General features: G+C 37.4%; 1 protein-coding gene across 10 annotated transcripts in view; it reads left to right on the top strand.

The window, feature by feature from the left end:
• Sox5 (SRY (sex determining region Y)-box 5) overlaps positions 1-17,763 on the top strand; it is an 844,441-nt gene extending 826,678 nt beyond the window's left edge. For all 10 annotated transcript variants that reach the window (XM_005379086.1, XM_005379084.2, XM_013511607.1 and 7 more), the window contains 4 exons: positions 5,286-5,394; positions 8,642-8,815; positions 15,348-15,564; positions 17,118-17,763. In XM_005379086.1, the coding sequence (XP_005379143.1) occupies positions 5,286-5,394; positions 8,642-8,815; positions 15,348-15,564; positions 17,118-17,421 (804 nt within the window). In that variant the 3' untranslated portion in view covers positions 17,422-17,763. The remainder of the gene's footprint in view (positions 1-5,285; positions 5,395-8,641; positions 8,816-15,347; positions 15,565-17,117) is intronic.
• The last annotated feature ends 267 nt before the right edge of the window (positions 17,764-18,030 follow it).

The raw sequence follows: 18,030 nt of genomic DNA, 5'->3' as shown, positions 1-18,030 counted from the left end.
GATGGGAGAAAAATCAGACTTAGGTACAGCTAATTTTGCAGATGACCAGACTGACGGTGTGTATAGATCTTTCCAGTCCCTTAACTGTGATGTAGCCTTGTGATTCTTTGATGGGAAAAATGAATGGAAAAGCATTTCTCAAGGGCACCAAATCCCAGAATTCCAGTGTCCAGAACATCAGAATGTCTATTGATATTCTTATGGATAAATTCACACTTGACTAGAGTAAAGTCATGATTTTTGGCTTTACTTGTATTTTTGTTGTGTTGGGGGGAAAGTGTGTGTTTCTGTATGTGAGTGTATGTTTATGTGTGTAGATGTCTGGATATGTTCATAGATATTCATAATATGCAAGAAAGCCTTTTCACCCATTTGTTCTATCAGAGTATATGGGTGGATAATTATTTTTTAAAATACAGAGGTATCAGTAAGCAAGGGAAAAATCATGAGGTTATGGGGATAGGCATGTGCATTGTGTCTTTATATTTTTCTTAACCTAATAAAAATCTCAGCTGATAAATAATTATGACATTATAAGTAATCTTTCTTCTTCTTTGGTGGCCTGTGAGGGTCGCATAATTCCAGTGTTAAAAACCTTTTTTGTTTCTTCCTTCTTACCCATATCATTAGTATAGTAGGAGACCATAAAAAAAGTGCAGCCGGAAGCGGTTTAACTGTTACTGAGTCAACATTTGACAGTCACACTTTATTCTGTCATTTCATGCATGTGCTTTTTATGAGTTTTATAGCTCTGGGGGCTTCATTTCAGAGATGTCCATTACAATAGCTGATCTACAGCCCGTCTCTCTGTGTGTATGTGTGCCTGGTGGTGAGCAAAACTCATCACTTACACAAATTGCAATTGCAGGAAGCAACAGAAGAGCCCTCTATCCACGCACTGTTTAATTTAGGATTAGGTAACTAAGGACATACCTACTTCTCCCAAAGTACAGTGCGCGTATTCTTTTGTTTTGACTGCCCTATGAAATGTCAACACAGGATGTCCACTGCAGCCTTTACAAGCATGGTGAATTTTAGTTGCTTTTTTGTATAAATTGAAGGAACAGAATTGGGAGAATTCTCATTTGGAATATATAACAGACTTATAGGACTGCATCTTATCATGCCTGAGCCTGAAAAAGAAAAGTAAATATTTTTTAAAAATTGCAGATGGTAGAAAAGAGGAGAAAATCACTACAATTTTTAAAGTTACTAAAATTCTCTTTTTCAATTCATATTTGTCTACTAACCTAACCATAGAGAATAGGAAACTCAACTATTCCTGTAATTCCTACATGTTAGGAAGGATCTTTATCTTTTCAATTTTCCCCATGTAATTGTTCTGTAGTTTGAAAAGCATATCTTCCTTAAATGTTTGCAAACTAATGGGACTCTATCACATATTTTAACCCATTTTACAACTGAGGATTCGGGGACTCAGAGAGGTTAATTGATTTGTGTAAAGTGATATTGCTAATATATAAGGCAGAGTTTATTTAAAATGTGCTGTTGGAACTTCAAATATGTCCTTTTCCTATTAATCCCGGTAGACTTTGCCATTGATAATAGTTTTTGACTTAGTAGAGGTCCATACTGACCACTTGAAATCAACAAATTACCCACATCTCTTTGGATTTTTCCTTTTAGTTCTCCTTGTTGATTTCCACCACAGACTGGTGTTACATACAAACAATACCCATGCTCTTCTTCACTGTGCAAGGCACTGGGTTAGCCTCAAAGCCAAAGACCAGCTGCCAAATTCCCCAAGTGAATATTCATACATTAATAATAGATCTTTGGATGTTGAGCCTTCGAATTATTCAGTGGAGCCAAAGAAGCTATATGGTCTACAACTTTCTTTTCTTCTATAGATGAGATGCAATTCACTTTGCTTTTCATTCAGTCAACATAAGATCAGAATATTTTTTTCAAAAAATAATAGGTTTATCCTAATATTTAACTGTGATTTTTAGCAAAACTACAGAACTGTATAAGATTTGGTTAGCTAGGTCAGACTCATCTTTTCAATAGAAATCTGGTTGCTATCCAATTGTTTTTTATTCAAGGAAAAAAACATATGGGTGCTTCTGTTTGGTCTTTATTTATAAGTCCCCTGGACATTCATTTTGATTACTTTGTGGTAATTAATCTCTTTGTACTCTGTGCTCTGCAGTTACTCAGAGTACTTCAGAAGTGTTTTTTTCTTTTCTTTTCTTATTTTTCAGAAGTGTTTCTTTAAATGTATTTGTTTCTCGTACTTTTTCCCATAAGGTAGGAATGAAAAGACCAGTGAATCTTGTCAGTTTCTGATGAACATTTGAACAGTGATGAAAATGCAGTGAAGTCTAAGTGTTACACTGGATTTGTAGCTTAGAATATTGGTCTTAAAATGGAGGCATGTGCTATTTTTTTTTTTTTTCTGTGCAAATTCTTGACAATGTGACAGAGCCATTTGGAGTCATGATTATGAAGTTGGTAAAAATTGTCACTTGTGCCCATCAACGTTCATTTATGTCCTCAAACTCAGTTGCTTTGATGTGGTCTATTTTCAACATCGTCCCACTTTTTTCTTACTTGATATCTACTGCTTTTGTTTTCTTTCAGATGCCTCTGTTTTGGAAAAACTTCATTATATGTACTTTGAGAATCAAAATATTCCCATTTTCAGTGACTATTTTAAATATGCAAAGAGCTTATAGGACAAGGAAATACTTATGCCAAAGAACTGAGTTTTAGAGATAATTGTAACTGGTAGACTCTTCTGGGGAGGAGATGATGGGGGTTTGGTGGAAGCTGAGATTAAAAGGAAATTTCACATGAAATTATATGGCATTGCTTCCTACTTGGGTGATTATTATCACTTCCTGCTTACATTGCTTCTCTGTGTCTTCTAAGTTTGTTGTCCACTACTAGTTTTCCTAACATGTAGTATTGGTACTGTTTGAATTTATATCCCATGTGTTTCAATTAAAAGAACACTACACATTCTCCAGTTCCTCCAATTTTCTCTCCTTTTTCTTGTTCACATATCTGAGAATCATTATAGAAAGAGTCACATACAAAAAAATCACTGACCATGTTGATTTCTACTGTCTCCTTTAACATCCTCTTAAGAGGAATGATAAGGTCCACTCTGGAGTGGCTAATTATTCACTATACTACCTGCTTTGAAGGTGGATATTCAGAGGTTACTTATGGTAAAAACTCACTGCAGCTTCCCTGCTGTCCATTTGCTAATTTTAGCCCCTTGATAAGACAATATAATATCAATAAAGCTGAACTCATATCCTTAGAAAATACTTGCTGGGCATGGTGGCACACGCCTGTAATCCCAACCAGAACTCGGGAGGCTGAGGCAGGAGGATCCCTGCGAGTTTGAGACCAGTCTGGGGTACAAAGTGAGCTCAAGGCCAGCCTGAACTGCATAGAAACCCTGTCTCAAAAAGACCAAAAAAAAAAAGAAAGAAAGAAAATACTTAACTGCTCATTCCTTTTCTACTCTGATTGCCTTCATTTTCTTCATTTTGCTATTTGTTCTTTAAAAACTTTGATTCAGAATGGAACTTGCTTAGAAAATATGTGGTATTATTTCCCTATACACCATTAAACCAAAACCTGATAGGTGATCCATCCCCTGTGCATTCCCCAAAGAAAGTACAGTAAAATCTTCATGGACCTGGGAACTATCAGATCATGTTGATGGAATGTGTCTTTTTAACACAACTTTTCTTTTAACAACTGCATTTACTGTAAGAGCCTGTTAAGCTAGTATTCTTGGAGATCCTGAGCTCTGCTGAAGAATACAGCAGACTTTCTCAGCAAAAGAAATACAGAGCACATCAAGCAGCTAAAAAGATCACTTTCACACCCAAAACAAATTGGGTCAGATTCTACAATTTTTAAATGTATAACTTGTTTCAAATTTAATACTTCATAATTCTATAAATCTGAAGGTAATATAAACCATTTTCTGTTTTATTTCCCTACTGTACTGTAAACTGATTAAAATTTTTAAAAAGTTTTCCATGAAATCATGTACAGACACTGATGAATAGAGTGCAGGAGTTCCAAGGCCACAGACTTAAGAGAATTTTCAATCTAGTCGGTAAAATTGTAGCATTGTCAGATTTTGTAGAGATAAAGCACATACTATGTTAATCACTTCAATATTTTGTCGGTTATTGGTGAGAACATTAGTTGGGCTTTTTACCTGCAGTACAATAGTTGATTATTTCCTGTGAACATTTTATTGTTTCGGTAACAGTTCTGCAGTATTTGTTCATTAGTGCAATTCATAACTGTGTTCCTCAGAAAATGTGGCAAGCAATTACAAAGAAAGTTGAGCAAATGTTATGAGATCCAATAGATGTTTTTCGTAAAGCTGCTTTGGACCCACATCATCCTCAGAGCAATGCCGGAAAGTTTGAGAGAAAGTTGTCAACTTTTCATTAGATGCTTTTTCCTGTTCTTCAGATCCCCCACTTTCTTAATTCAGAAACAATTTAATATCTTATGTGGTTTAGATGAGGCATTATATTTTCCTTGAACCTAATTCAGTTTGTAAGCCATGTTCTCCATGAATGCAAATCATGCACTGCATGCTTCTAAATGACTTGATGTCTTTGCAGATCTAATTTTGTATATTTGTATCTCAAATAATTCGCCAACTCAATATTTTGGCTTAGCAATCCAAATCAAATTGTGGTCCAAGTAGCAGGCACTCACGCTGGATGTACAGAGACTTGACAAGCAATTAGCAATGAATATTTAAATGTCTTCATTACCCTTGCATGAGAAGTGCAGATGGCATTTAGGGAGATGGCAACCAGAGGGCACTACTGTGAATTCTGTTTCTATCATTTGGTCACCTGACTGTTGGAAGACTTGCTCTGGGACCCATGCCACTCCTACACTTCTACTCTCTGGCTAAAAATAAAGTCGGCATTCCAAATGTAGAACAGGTTGCTTCTGTGAAATTTCAGTGCACATTTTGTGAATCGGGAAGTTTGTCTCTAAGGATCCCGGCACATCTCCCTCAGGCATACAGAACTCAAACGCCAAGTCTTTATGGGGGGGGGTGTTATAAGAATCAAAGTTCCCTCAAAAACCCTGCTGTTCATTTCCTTTAGTCGGCTCAGTAGAATGTGATGAACATGCAAAGGTGAGTAAATCAATGTCCTATCCCTTCTGTAAGCTAATGGATTGTATATGGCCTCAAGAAAGAACTATCTTTGAATAATGATAATCTCAAAATTTAGCTCTCAACTCAAATTTCTTTATTTAAGGAGAAAACAACACTGGAAAGTCTGACTCAGCAACTGGCGGTTAAACAGAATGAAGAAGGAAAATTTAGCCATGCAATGATGGACTTCAACATGAGTGGAGATTCCGATGGTTTGTGAAAGTTATTTGTGTCTATTCAAATAAAGTGCAAGAGTATGTGTTTAGGTCAATAAAAACTGTTTAAAAAAATAGGCAAGACAGCCATGTCACACCTGGGCATTACAAAAAGAGCTCACATACACTGAGCAGTCCCATGGGCCAAGCGCTCCACTGAGTTCTCGCTTAATAAATCTTCTCTTTTAATCCCTGCCACAAACTGCAGGCAGTAATCCCTGCAGTTGACTACTGCACTCTTCACCAGCAGGTGAAGAGACTGACCCTCAGAGTTTGGAATCATATTTTCCAAGGTCACAGGGCTCTAGGTGCAAGAAGCAGGATTTTGATTCAAGGTGGCATGATTCTAAAGCAGTTCTCCTTAATCACCATCTCTCATGTGCCTATTCCTTGTACCTTTAACTTTTCAGAAACTCCTATCTATCTGCTCACTTTTCAGTTTCAGTTCAATTCATGATTAGAATATATGGTCCAGAGGACTTTTTCTGGATAGCTTCTTGCATTTTGGAACACTTCCCTTCTGTCCTGTCTACCACAGACACTTTACCTTCTCTCTCTAACCTATGGAGAGCTCCAGCTGCACAACATTCTGCTCCCCTTATACCTAAAGTTTGTGTGATCTGCTTTGAATATCCAGACAAAGGTGACAGCTAACTAAACAGACACTAATTTTAGTAGCATTGAAAAGAGGGAACCAGAATAAAGTGTTGTTAGATAGCGCCTCCCCTAGGAAGCTCTCTTTGGTGTCAGTCAGATCACACACCTGCATTTTAAGAGTTCCTTTGGTGTCAGAGCCTCAACTTCGCTACTATTACAGAGCAAGTCCCTTGCATATGGAAAAGGCTGCATCAAGCCAAACCAGTGAGAAACATACTGTAACATAGAGAGAGGAGAGGGTCCTTGACAATCGTGTAACATATGCAGTGTGATCAAAATACATGGTGAATGTTAAAAGTTTTTTTAGAAATGTATTACAGTAAAGGACACATTGCCAGTAACCCCCCTTGAGATACTCTCCCTGGCTTTAAGCGCACTTATCCCATTGTTCTTACCACTTTCTAAAGCAGTTTTCGAAGTCTCCTTTTGAGTATCTTTCTGAGGTGTGATCAAGAATTCAGTAAATGCTGCAGCCAAGTACTAGCCAGCAGAAAGGCAGGCTCATAAAAACACTGCTTTGTGTTCTCGTGCACCATGTTCAGTGGATCTGGTCCTGTGTGACTTCCAGCTCTTCTGCCAAGTAAAAATGACCATAAAAGGCAAGCGTTTTCAGTCGGTTCAGAACAGCAAGGCAGCCACAACAGCACAGCTGAAACATTCATAAAAGAGGACTTCCAGAACAGCTTCAGGAAGCTGCAAGCACGATGGGATAAGTGTGTTCGAAGCGAGGGGGAATATCTTGAGGGAGATGAATGGTAATGTGTCTTTTGCTGTAACAATTTTCTTTCAATCTAGGTATTCACCGTATGTTTTGATCACACCTCATACATAGCTATCTAGTCTGTACCTCAGGACAATTCTACTTAAGTTGTCAAGGTCTGCATCAGCCAGGAACTAGCCACGTTTGAACATTTAACCTCATAATTCTGTCAAAACTGAACTTTATTCAGTTGGGTAGCCAAGAAAAATCTGGTTTCATTCATCTAATGTACCTGAATATTTCGTTTTATTTGCTGTTTCACCAGCTAGGATAAACCTGTGTAGCTGATATGCAGAATGCTTGTTTAGGTTTGATGAAGTCACATACTGTTCTTTTATTGCTTATGCTGCTGTAAGGTGTGGGAACAAGGAAAAGCAGATGTGCCAGGGATCATTTGCTAGTTACAGAGCCATTTTAGAGAGATGTTACCATACATAAGCACTCATTTTTGTCAATAAAAAGACAATTACTGGTAGTAACACATTTCATAAATTTTAAGTTTTATTAGCATGATAAAATAAGCCTATGGTAATCAGCATTAAAATATCAGTTTTCTTGATGTTATTTGTTAAATTCAGCCATGCTTGTACGTGAAATATTTTCCACTCTTCCCAAGAGTATGGTAAGAAGGAGAAATAATAAGACATTCTACCAACAGCGATGCTGTTTTTTATTTGCTGCTGTAGAAGGCTTCAAGTCAGTAATTTTGGTTGATTCTGTTCTTTCAATTTAAGAAAAGAATGAACACAAATGCAGAAAAGCAGAGCAGTGCTTATATTGATAACACAAGTTCTAGAAATCCCCAGAATAGTTTAAATTTTACTCCATTTACTTTTATAATGAAAACTTAGTGTCAAAATACCATATTTCTCCAGGTTCTCCTTATTTTCATTGCCTAAACTCAAATATCTTAGAAGCTGTCTGCTCTGGCAGAGCCATCCTAAGAAGTCACATGAGGCTCTCAGAAGAGAGTGCAGCTTCTACAGGTTTCACTGTGATTTATGAAATTAGTTTTATTATTTTTATTCTGATTGAACTGTAACAGTGGGCCTCTGGAAAACTTTAGACGTTAAGAGAAAATTCAGAGAAATATATTTTCCATCTGATCCATGTGGCTGTAGACTTCCTAAGAAACTATGGTAATATTATATTTAGTTTGTTCTTTCCCCTGCAATTTTTAAATATCTTTTTCGGGGGCAGACTATCATTGTTACATCAGCATATTTCATGTATATATTAGCATGTAATTTCAAAGAAAAGCCAAGCATGTTAGAGGAAAATACCTATGTTGTATTTTGACCTCAAAATTCTATCCAGCCTGTTTATTTGTGTAACCCCAGGGAGAAGAAAAGGTATGAGTCTTTTATGTTCTGATAGTCTTTAAGAAACGAAGACATCCTCACCTTCAGCAATCCATCTGCTGCACAGATCACTGTTTCATGGCTTTGTCAGCCTCTTCTCAATTTTTAATATTTCTACAGCACTGGCATGCTTATTGATCCAATCTATTGTCTTTCCAAATTACATCCAAAATCATATATTCCACCTTCTGTGAGCTCTTAAATGTGAATAGTGAATCAGTCCACAGTCCACTGAAAGAAGGGGAAGATAAATTAGAAGTAGATTAAAAATACAAATAGAACATTTGCCACTACAAGGCTTATCATAAAAACTTCATAAACAAGCATCTGTCTTCAGAACTAGAAATGCCATGATCAGAAGTACTTTTTTTGTTTTTAGATATTTTAATAGACCAAGAAACAGTAATGCAAGACAGAGAGTTGCCCAAAGTTTTAACACTGACATGAGTGATATTCCTGTTTTTAGGAAGTGCTGGAGTTTCAGAGTCAAGAATTTATAGGGAATCCAGGGGGCGTGGTAGCAATGAACCCCACATAAAACGTCCAATGAACGCTTTCATGGTATGGGCTAAAGATGAACGGAGGAAAATCCTTCAAGCCTTTCCTGACATGCACAACTCCAACATCAGCAAGATACTGGGTAAGAAAGCTTGAAGAATTAAGTGATGTATGGATAAACGTACAGTTCTGGTTTTGGCAGGTGTGGAAAGATACTAGATTTGGAAACCAGGCAGCTCGTGCCATCTGCTTCTCTAAAACATAAGCACCGTCCTCCAGGGTTTCTGGTAATGATGGAGTAGTCTCTGTTCATCAAAAAAAGTCCCCATGTTTTGTAGCTAACTTAACTCTGTGTCTTCATGCTAATTACTGTCATATTTTCTCTTTTTTAAATATCCAGAAATATCTTAACTGTGACTGTGAAACAAGGTACTTTCACCTGAGAGAGTAGAGGCTGGTATTGGCCATTTTCACCTGTTCCCTTTGTGATCTGTAGGCACGTTATTGTTCATCTCAAGGCTCCTTCCCCTTTCGTCACCTTGTAACGCAGGGATAAGGCATGTGACTTTGAATTGTTTGGAGTTTGTTACGGAGAGGGAGCTGAGTTGGAGATGATATTTGCGTGTTATAATTGAAAGTCAGTTTAATCTCAGAACATAGTAAGAATGAATGCTCATGCTGTAATTCATATTTTCATACCCATAGGCACTAAAGGTACTTTAGTAATACTGTGTAACTTTCAGTAATTTTCAATATTATTAAAGCTTTCAGGTTACTAAAAAACAAAGCATATATTCACTCTATCCACAGATACTGAAGCACGCAGAAAGGATGGGTGAGAAGAAAGGGTTCATATTATAAGGAAAATTCTTAGAGCCAAATTTAACTCCCAAGGGGAAAAACAAAGAAACAAAGGAACATTTCTTTGCATCTGGCCTATCCGTTGACATCGTCAACACTGTATCATCCTTATCATCATCTTTACCACTACTTTTGTCTTCAGATAGCCTGGTGGCTGGGTACTGAACACCTAGGCAAATTTTGATTATTCATTCTCTAACATCAAAAACTAAGAAATAAAAATAGAATAGAAAACCCATCTCTAACAGCAGATTTTGGATCGAACAAATAAACAAAATATGTCTAAGTTATGAATTAAAGTTTTATTAAAATCCATAACACACTTGGGATTACATGTAGTTTATGAAGATAGCATCCCTTTTGATTCTTGATTTTTTGTTTTTGTTTTTCTTCCAGTACCAGGAATTGAACTCATGACCATGCACTTGCCAGGCAGGTGCTGTGCTGCTGAGCTAAATCCCCAGCCTTCCCTTTTGATTCTTTTTGTTAAAAAACTGCTCATGTGGGGGCTGGGGATTTAGCTCAGAGGCAAAAAGCGCCTGCCTGGCAAGCGCAAGGTCGTGAGTTCGGTTCCCGTTACCGGAGAAACCCCTCCCCCCCCCAAAAAAAAAAAAACAACTGCTCATGTAAAATAATTACTAAGTCTATTCGTGTGTTCTGTGATCATGTTTTATGAACAGAGATAACTGATACTACCCAGTCCACAGTGTATATTTGTAATTATGTGATCAAACAAAGCCATTAGCCATCTAAAAGCATGTCTCAATATTTTTATCTGAAGTGATTTTGAGATTGGTAGATGAACATCATATCAAAAGACATGAATATATGAAACCTCAAAATGTAAACATCTATATTTTAAAACATATATCTATGGAAAACCAAAAACTGAAACTGAGGAGAAATGCGTATTTTATGCATCTCCACCAATCTTTGCTCCATTTTCCCATTTATGACTTTCATTGTTTTTCCCACATAAAATTCACCATGTTTGAAATGAAGCACACCTTTTCATCTGGAAAACTCTAGAAATGTGTGAAGTATTTCATGTAAGCATATTTCATATTTTATCAATTATTCTGAAATTAGAAATCTAAAAATGTCAAAAGAAAACCAGCTAAATACTAGCACTGTTTAATTTGTCTTTGTATCACTCAATTCATATGTCTGCATACTGAAAAAGCAATGATTATAGATGAAAACTTTATTTTAAGAGAAATGTCAGTTTTGATGATGCGAAGTGATACTTTAAAACTGTAGCAAAATTGCTTGTGAAAAAGAGATGCCTAAGACAATTCCCTTCTGATCTAAAGAGCGAATAGTATGACTAGATGATTATATCATCCCAGGGTATGTGAAAGATAGTACTACCCATCTTCCAGATAAAATTATATTATTTAAAGGTAGCACCCTTATATTTGGTCAAGAATGAAACCCTGAAGTATTTTGGACCTCAATATTTGTCATAGTTTTAAATCAATAAGTGATCTTCAAATATCCACAAGATTATTCTGAATGGCCTATTTCATATGAAAGTACAAAGGAAGCTTGATGTTTTCCTCTTTCCTGATTGTTTTGGATAACAGCCTCCGACAGCATGCTGCTAATTCATTCTGCTTAAAACAGGCGCTTGAGCTGGGTTGACATTTTATGTAGTCTCTGGGGATCCTAGTTGACATTTTAAAGGGCTTCTAAGCATTTTATAATACCCTAAAATCTGGTTTTAATAAGCCATTCTGCTGAAATTGTTAACATAAGGAATCACCTTTTACTGTTTGGCGCTAGATCAGGGAATGGGGGACATCTTTTTCTGATTAGATATACAGTAGTTGGAGTAAAATGTGCAAATTCATTACATACCCCATAGAGATGACAGTGTTCCTCAGCTCACACTCTCCACTTTGTACTGCCAGATTTAGAAAGGAAGAGAACAATTTTAAGGCTTTTATTTTTTTCTTATTTTGAGTATTGAATAGTTTTCATTGAAATTTACTACTTTGTCATCAGGACGCATACTCAGTTCTCATTCTCTGTGTTTCATTATGAAAGACTCACCTTTTGAGAACATCAGGGCACACACTTCCTGCAAACAAGTCCAGGTGAAGCAGGCAACCACACCCAAATCAACCAGTCAATTTTTTTTTTTTTTTTTTTTTTTTTTTTTAGATACCTAAAATGCGTTCCCAACATTCTCATCTAGTGTCTTTCAGGAATTTACATCCAAGCGGTTCTCAATAGCTGTTGTAGCCACAAAGCCATTAAAACTTCACCATACACAATTCAGAATAATTATTAAAACAGGAAAACTGAATTTGCCACCAAACTGAAACCCTATTCTACATGGGCATACAGTGGTATGTCAAGCATCTTGCTTGCCCTGTTAGTTCTGAAGCTATCTTAATTCTCAATTTTTTGAAAAAGATGCAATTCATATATGGCCTTAGTTTTATTTTTATCTTTTTTAATTTTAAAAATAAAAGGAGGAAAACATTAACAGACAGACAACATTTTACAGAATACCAAAAGAACAGTACAGACAATACGGAGTTACAAACAAAGTGGTAGGGAATTAACAATGGTGGTTGTATTACATATTGATATCTTCAAAGTGGCTTCTCATGTAAACAGATATAGACATGCCTTAGTTTTAAATATACTTTAGGATTCAATAATACTTCCAGAGAAACTGTGTACCAATAATTAAAATATTTCATAATCTCATTTCATGCCAGATTTTGAACCCCACTTGCCTAAGAATTTACATCTCTTCCATTTATGCCATTTTTTTATGTACTGTCTCTTTTACTCTGTATTTTTGTCAGACCAGCTTTAAGTTCATACTTCTGCCAGAAGGCCTTGGCCATTGTGTTCTTCCTCCTAGGGTCCTCTTGCCTTTCTGTTCTTTATAGAAGTCATTTCTTCTTACCTTATGTTCTCTTACTTTCATGTACTTCACAACAGCTATTATTACAATAATAAAATTTGTGCCAGGCATGGTAGCACACACCTGTAGTCCCAGCACTCAGAGAAACTGAGGCAGAAGAGTTTCAATTTCAAATCCATCCTAAGGAACTTAGCCACTTAGTGAGACCCTGTTTCAAAATAAAGAATAAAAAAGGGCTGGGAATGTAGCTTAGTGCACAAGACCTGTGCTCAGTCTCCAGGACTGCAAATATAACAACAACAATAACAATAATAATGATAATAATAAAATTTGGAACAATATGCATAATATTATTTGCATAACAATATGCATAACAATATGCATTTTTCTTCATTGAGTATAAAGTCCAAACAGACAAGAAACATAACTCTCTTGTTCATCTTTGCATATTCAGCAATTACTACAGCAGCATGCACATAATAGGAAGTATAAAAACAATTCTCACATCATAAGGTTACTTCAAGTCATGAACATTTCCTTTCCCTAGAGAAACATAATAGTTTAGAGGTTATAGAACATTTAGACTTAGGGAGGAATCTTCTGCAACTTTTATTCTAATTGGGCATACTGACTTCTTTGTTCAGTTTTGGAATAAAGATAGTTAGAAAATTTTATTTTAAATCAGCTATCCATGATCTATATCTTAATGTATTCCTGTTTACCAGTAAGTTATTTCTGATAAGCTCAGTTTTTCACTACCCAATCTGAGGTTCATAAAATTAATATGTATATACATACTGAAGAGAAATCCTATGAAAAGAATTGATCTTGTTCATTAGTATTATACCTTATTTTTTATATAGAGAAAGCAACATAATATTTTATAAATACTTCTACAGAAAAATATTGGGAATGTAAGTAGCTTGAGATTGCATTTACACATGATATGGCCTGACCAGTTGACTTAATTTTGGACACTGCTTTTTAAAAGAAATTTGAGAGAGAATAGAAAAAGAAACTATTTTATTTGAACTATAACCTCAGCTTCTGTTATAAAAGGAATAAAATTATATTAGCTGACTAGATTGGAAAAAAATCTATGTTGATAAATCTTCATAACTGCTACATGGATATCCCCACCTGTGCAACATCTGTTCCAATAGAAAACAATTCTGAACAAAGAAATAATGCCCCTTTCACTGTATGCTGTATTAAGTAGAATATTCCATATTGAAGAATTCTTTACATTGGTAAGGAAGAACTGTTTGACAGTGATCTATTTGCATTTGCAGTATGGAGTTGTGTTTGGATAAAAAAAATGCTTCTAAAGTTTCTGAGATCTTGCTTAGATGACTCTGAAAGTCAGATAAAGAAAGCAGTATCAGTGCACATTTGGTTGGTATATCAGTGCATTTTTCATTACTATAATGAAATACTCAAGGCAACATAAGTTTATAAGAAAAAGGTTTATTTGGGCTCACAGTCCCACTCTTAGGTGAAGGACCTACATCTGGTGATGTTCTTCTTGCTTGCAGAATGTGAGGCACTGCATCACTTGGCAAGAGACATGGAGGTCCTGTGTGTTTGTCTTCTTTGTTTTCTTTCTCTCTTTTCTTATTAAGCTATCAGTATTCGATGACAAGGCTCCATTGGTAATTTTATCTAACGCTAACCACCTCTCAAAGGCCCCACCTCTAAGCACCATGAATGGATTGTTTCTACCCTATTAATACCTCACAGTGAGGATGAACTCCAACAAGAGTTATGGGGGAAGAAATCATGTTCAAGACCCAGCTGCAGGGACTTCCTAGTTCCAGTTTTTTGACCTTGGGTCAGACTGAGTTAATTGTTTGCATATAAATATACTTCACCTGCAATAAGAGTTTTAAACCTGTCTTTAATAAGTGAACACTATTGCTACCACTTTTCTTACTACTACATAGAGCCATACTCACAGAATCAAATCTTCCAGCCACATTTACAATGACAGTGAGCATTAATTATTTTTAGTTTAGTTTAAAACTGACTTTTCTCAGTCCTAGTTGAATCTACACCAAAACTGCCAGTGAAAAGAAGGAGAAACAATTTGGTTTATCATTATTGATACTGCGTGTTTATCTCCTTTGTATAGTGAGAAGTGACTTTTATTTTATTGAACATGTGTGAAGAGAAAAATATGAATACATACTTATTGTTGTGTTTCTGATATCTGCTCGATCATATACATAGCAGGTGGACCTATGTATATAAGAGCATACATTATGGAACACTTTAAATTCTATCAAGCTTGGTTTTAAATCCCACATCTGCATTCTAACAATTATGCAATCTTGGGTAAGTTGTTTCATCTGTTTGAACCTCAGTGTTCTGTTCTATGAAAACAGCTAGAACATCATCTGTCAGGAAGGACTGTCATGAAAAGTAGGAACCAGACAGTGTATGTGAAGTTCTTACTACTGTGTACACCGCATAGTAGTTATTGAGCCCATGGCTGGTAATATAACTCTAATTAAATTTTCAATGAAGTTAATTCTTAACTGTAATCACTGTAGGCGTACTTAAACATGCTGGGGAAAGTTAGAATATTTGGTGTATTTGATACAGGAATGTATTTTATAAATATATATCCATGAAGCTTATAATACACAAATTTGGTAAAATTGTTCATTCGAGCCAGATAAATCATACATTGTCCAGTGCTCCTATTTTGTGATACACGGGTTCTTCGTTTTGCATACACAGGGCCACCAGCACCTCTGTTCTCCTGAGAGCTTGCTTTCCCAGCCAGAGCTCACTAGTCAAAAGCGTGTTTATGTATTTTGGGGTTCTGGCCAACATCTTCTTGAGAATGTCTTGTGCTCCATCCTGTCTCTTTTCAGGATGCTCAGAACCTGTGCCAGTCAGAACCTCAACCTTTTCTTCTTCACAGGGTCTCGCTGGAAAGCCATGACAAACCTAGAGAAGCAGCCATATTACGAGGAGCAAGCCCGTCTCAGCAAGCAGCACCTGGAGAAGTACCCTGACTACAAGTACAAGCCCAGGCCTAAGCGCACCTGCCTCGTGGACGGCAAAAAGCTGCGCATCGGTGAATACAAGGCAATCATGCGGAACCGGCGGCAGGAAATGCGGCAATACTTCAACGTTGGGTATGGCCTGTCAGTCGTTTATTTCATGGAGAGAACCTCCCTTTGCACACAGTGAGATGGGAAACCTATTGTATCTGTCTGGTTGCAAGGCAGCCCTTTGAAAAAGAACCTGAAACCAGGTAAACTGTTTCCAACATCGTCCTGAAAGATCAATCCCTAAGAATCCACCAGGACTTTGTACCTCTACTCCGAGCTTTGTTACCACTGGGTTTGAAAATAATGTATCTTCATGTAAATAAATTTGAAGGCTGCTATGAGAGACTCAGAAATACTCCTGGGTCACTGGCTCGTGGGTTTCATTACTTGCAAGGTTTCACCATGGTGAAGGTTACCACGTACAACTTAGCTAAGACAATACAACCTAAAAGTGATTTCAAAAGAGAGAAACACTCGCTTCTGAATACGGAGGGGCTGCTGAGCTAGCAAGGCACATGTGCGGCCTCGTGTGCACTCTGTGTGGATTACACAGAACAGGGTTATATTTAGGACACAGCAAGGTTGTGAGCGGGAAGTTGCAGTCTGAATGAGGAGCACAGCTTGCAGGATGTTTTCCTTAGCCCCCTGTGGCAGCGCCGTGGACAGTGTTATGATGGGCGGCCTGCATCTGCGCCGCTTCTGTGGAGCTCTCCCCAAACACACACAAGTAAAGTACCATCCTATGAGCTCAGAATAATAACTACTGTTCTCAATATGGCCAGGGGATAACTTAGAAAAAAAAAAAACCTTTTCAGTTTTGCCCTGTACCCTCTGTTTCCTTGAAAGGATCTTTGTGCTCTGTCCAAGGGTTTGTGGTTTCTGTCCAAGGGCATGACTCTTCACTCAGCCCTACACAAAGCAAGTAAATAACAAATGAAGTAGCAGACTAAAAGAAACCTTTCTTGCCAGGACCAGCTACACATTCTATAGGGCCCAGTTCAAAACTGAGAAGACGGGGTCTCTGATTTAAAAGTTATTAGTAATTTCCAAAGTAGGACAGCAGCCCTAAGTATGGGACCAGAGCACAGTTGCATAGGTTGTCCGTCCATGGGGCTGGCCTTGCCTCCCACCCCTGGAGGGGCCGAAACTGCTTCTGGGACCAGGTGGAGGCAGTGTGGTATAGTTCAGTTCTGGTATGTTCTGAGCAGGAAAGCTATTTTGATAGCTCTAATACTGTAAGGTTTTTTCCATGACAGTTGAATTCTATTTAGGCTAATTTATAGAGAAAATACTCTTATTCCATGTTATAGCAAAGACAAAGTGAGCATGGAGCTAAGGACTTCAGTTCTTTAGTTGGATTTTTGTGTTCCTCAGTTTATTTCATAGAGTGGTAATAGAACAGGATATTTTAAGGACCAAATGGGCAATTCATGAAACTGCCTCATATTCTATAAGGCACGATACAAAAGCAAGGTATTAGACTCAAAGTAGGGTACAGTTTTTTAAAACATTAGGCATCTGGGTGACAGTCAGTACCTAGGGATTGGCTGCCACTGGGCACACTAATTATTCAGGGAGAGGAGCATCTCATTCACACACTGACTCGTGACCTCTTCTTGGGAATTCTTCCTTGACAGGCAACAAGCACAGATCCCCATCGCCACCGCCGGCGTCGTGTACCCAGGAGCCATCGCCATGGCCGGGATGCCCTCCCCGCACCTGCCCTCCGAGCACTCAAGCGTGTCCAGCAGCCCCGAACCTGGGATGCCCGTTATCCAGAGCACTTACGGCGTGAAAGGAGAAGAGCCGCACATCAAAGAGGAGATCCAGGCGGAGGACATCAACGGAGAGATTTATGATGAGTATGATGAGGAAGAGGATGACCCGGATGTGGATTATGGGAGTGACAGTGAAAACCATATCGCAGGACAAGCCAACTGATAAGGGTCAAAGATTGTTGTGACCTTAGGACTTCAAGAAGCCCTAGCTGGTTCATCCTTACCAGTGGCCAAGCACATTAACTTTCTCATACACTGACTGTTACTTTAACTGTTAGTCTTAAATAGTTGGGACATCAGCTGACTAATAGACCTCAGCCTCAAAAGGCTTGGAAAGGAAAAAGACAACGACAACAACAACAAGCAAACAACAATATCGACAACAAGAGATTGAAATAAGCTATGGGTAAAACAATGCCAGTAATTCAGCTGCTACATCCAAGCACTGAAGTCTTACCCGTCAACTTTTTTTTTTTAATAAACTTTATGGCTGTTTGTTCTACAATGTTCTAGAAATTCTCACTCAGGTACACAGTGCCAACAAGTGGCTTGTGAATGTGTTTTGTTGTTTTGTGCTACAATTTTTAAAAAGAAATAAGTTTTGTTTTGTTTTGGGGGGTTTCTGGGTTGTTTTTTGTTTTTTCTTTCCTTTCCCAATTTTTTTTGTTTCCTTTCCCAATTTTTTTTGTTTGTTTTTGGTTGTTGTAATGCACCTGACAGAAAAAAAGAAAGATGAATTTCTCTTTACTTCTCTCCACTTTCTCCCTGTCTT

This window comes from Chinchilla lanigera, unplaced genomic scaffold (assembly GCF_000276665.1).
Source record: "Chinchilla lanigera isolate Chin_1 unplaced genomic scaffold, ChiLan1.0 scaffold00012, whole genome shotgun sequence".
NCBI lineage: Eukaryota > Metazoa > Chordata > Mammalia > Rodentia > Chinchillidae > Chinchilla > Chinchilla lanigera.
The sequence above is the reverse complement of the archived record's forward strand: the minus strand, read 5'-3'. Positions and strand labels throughout refer to the sequence as shown.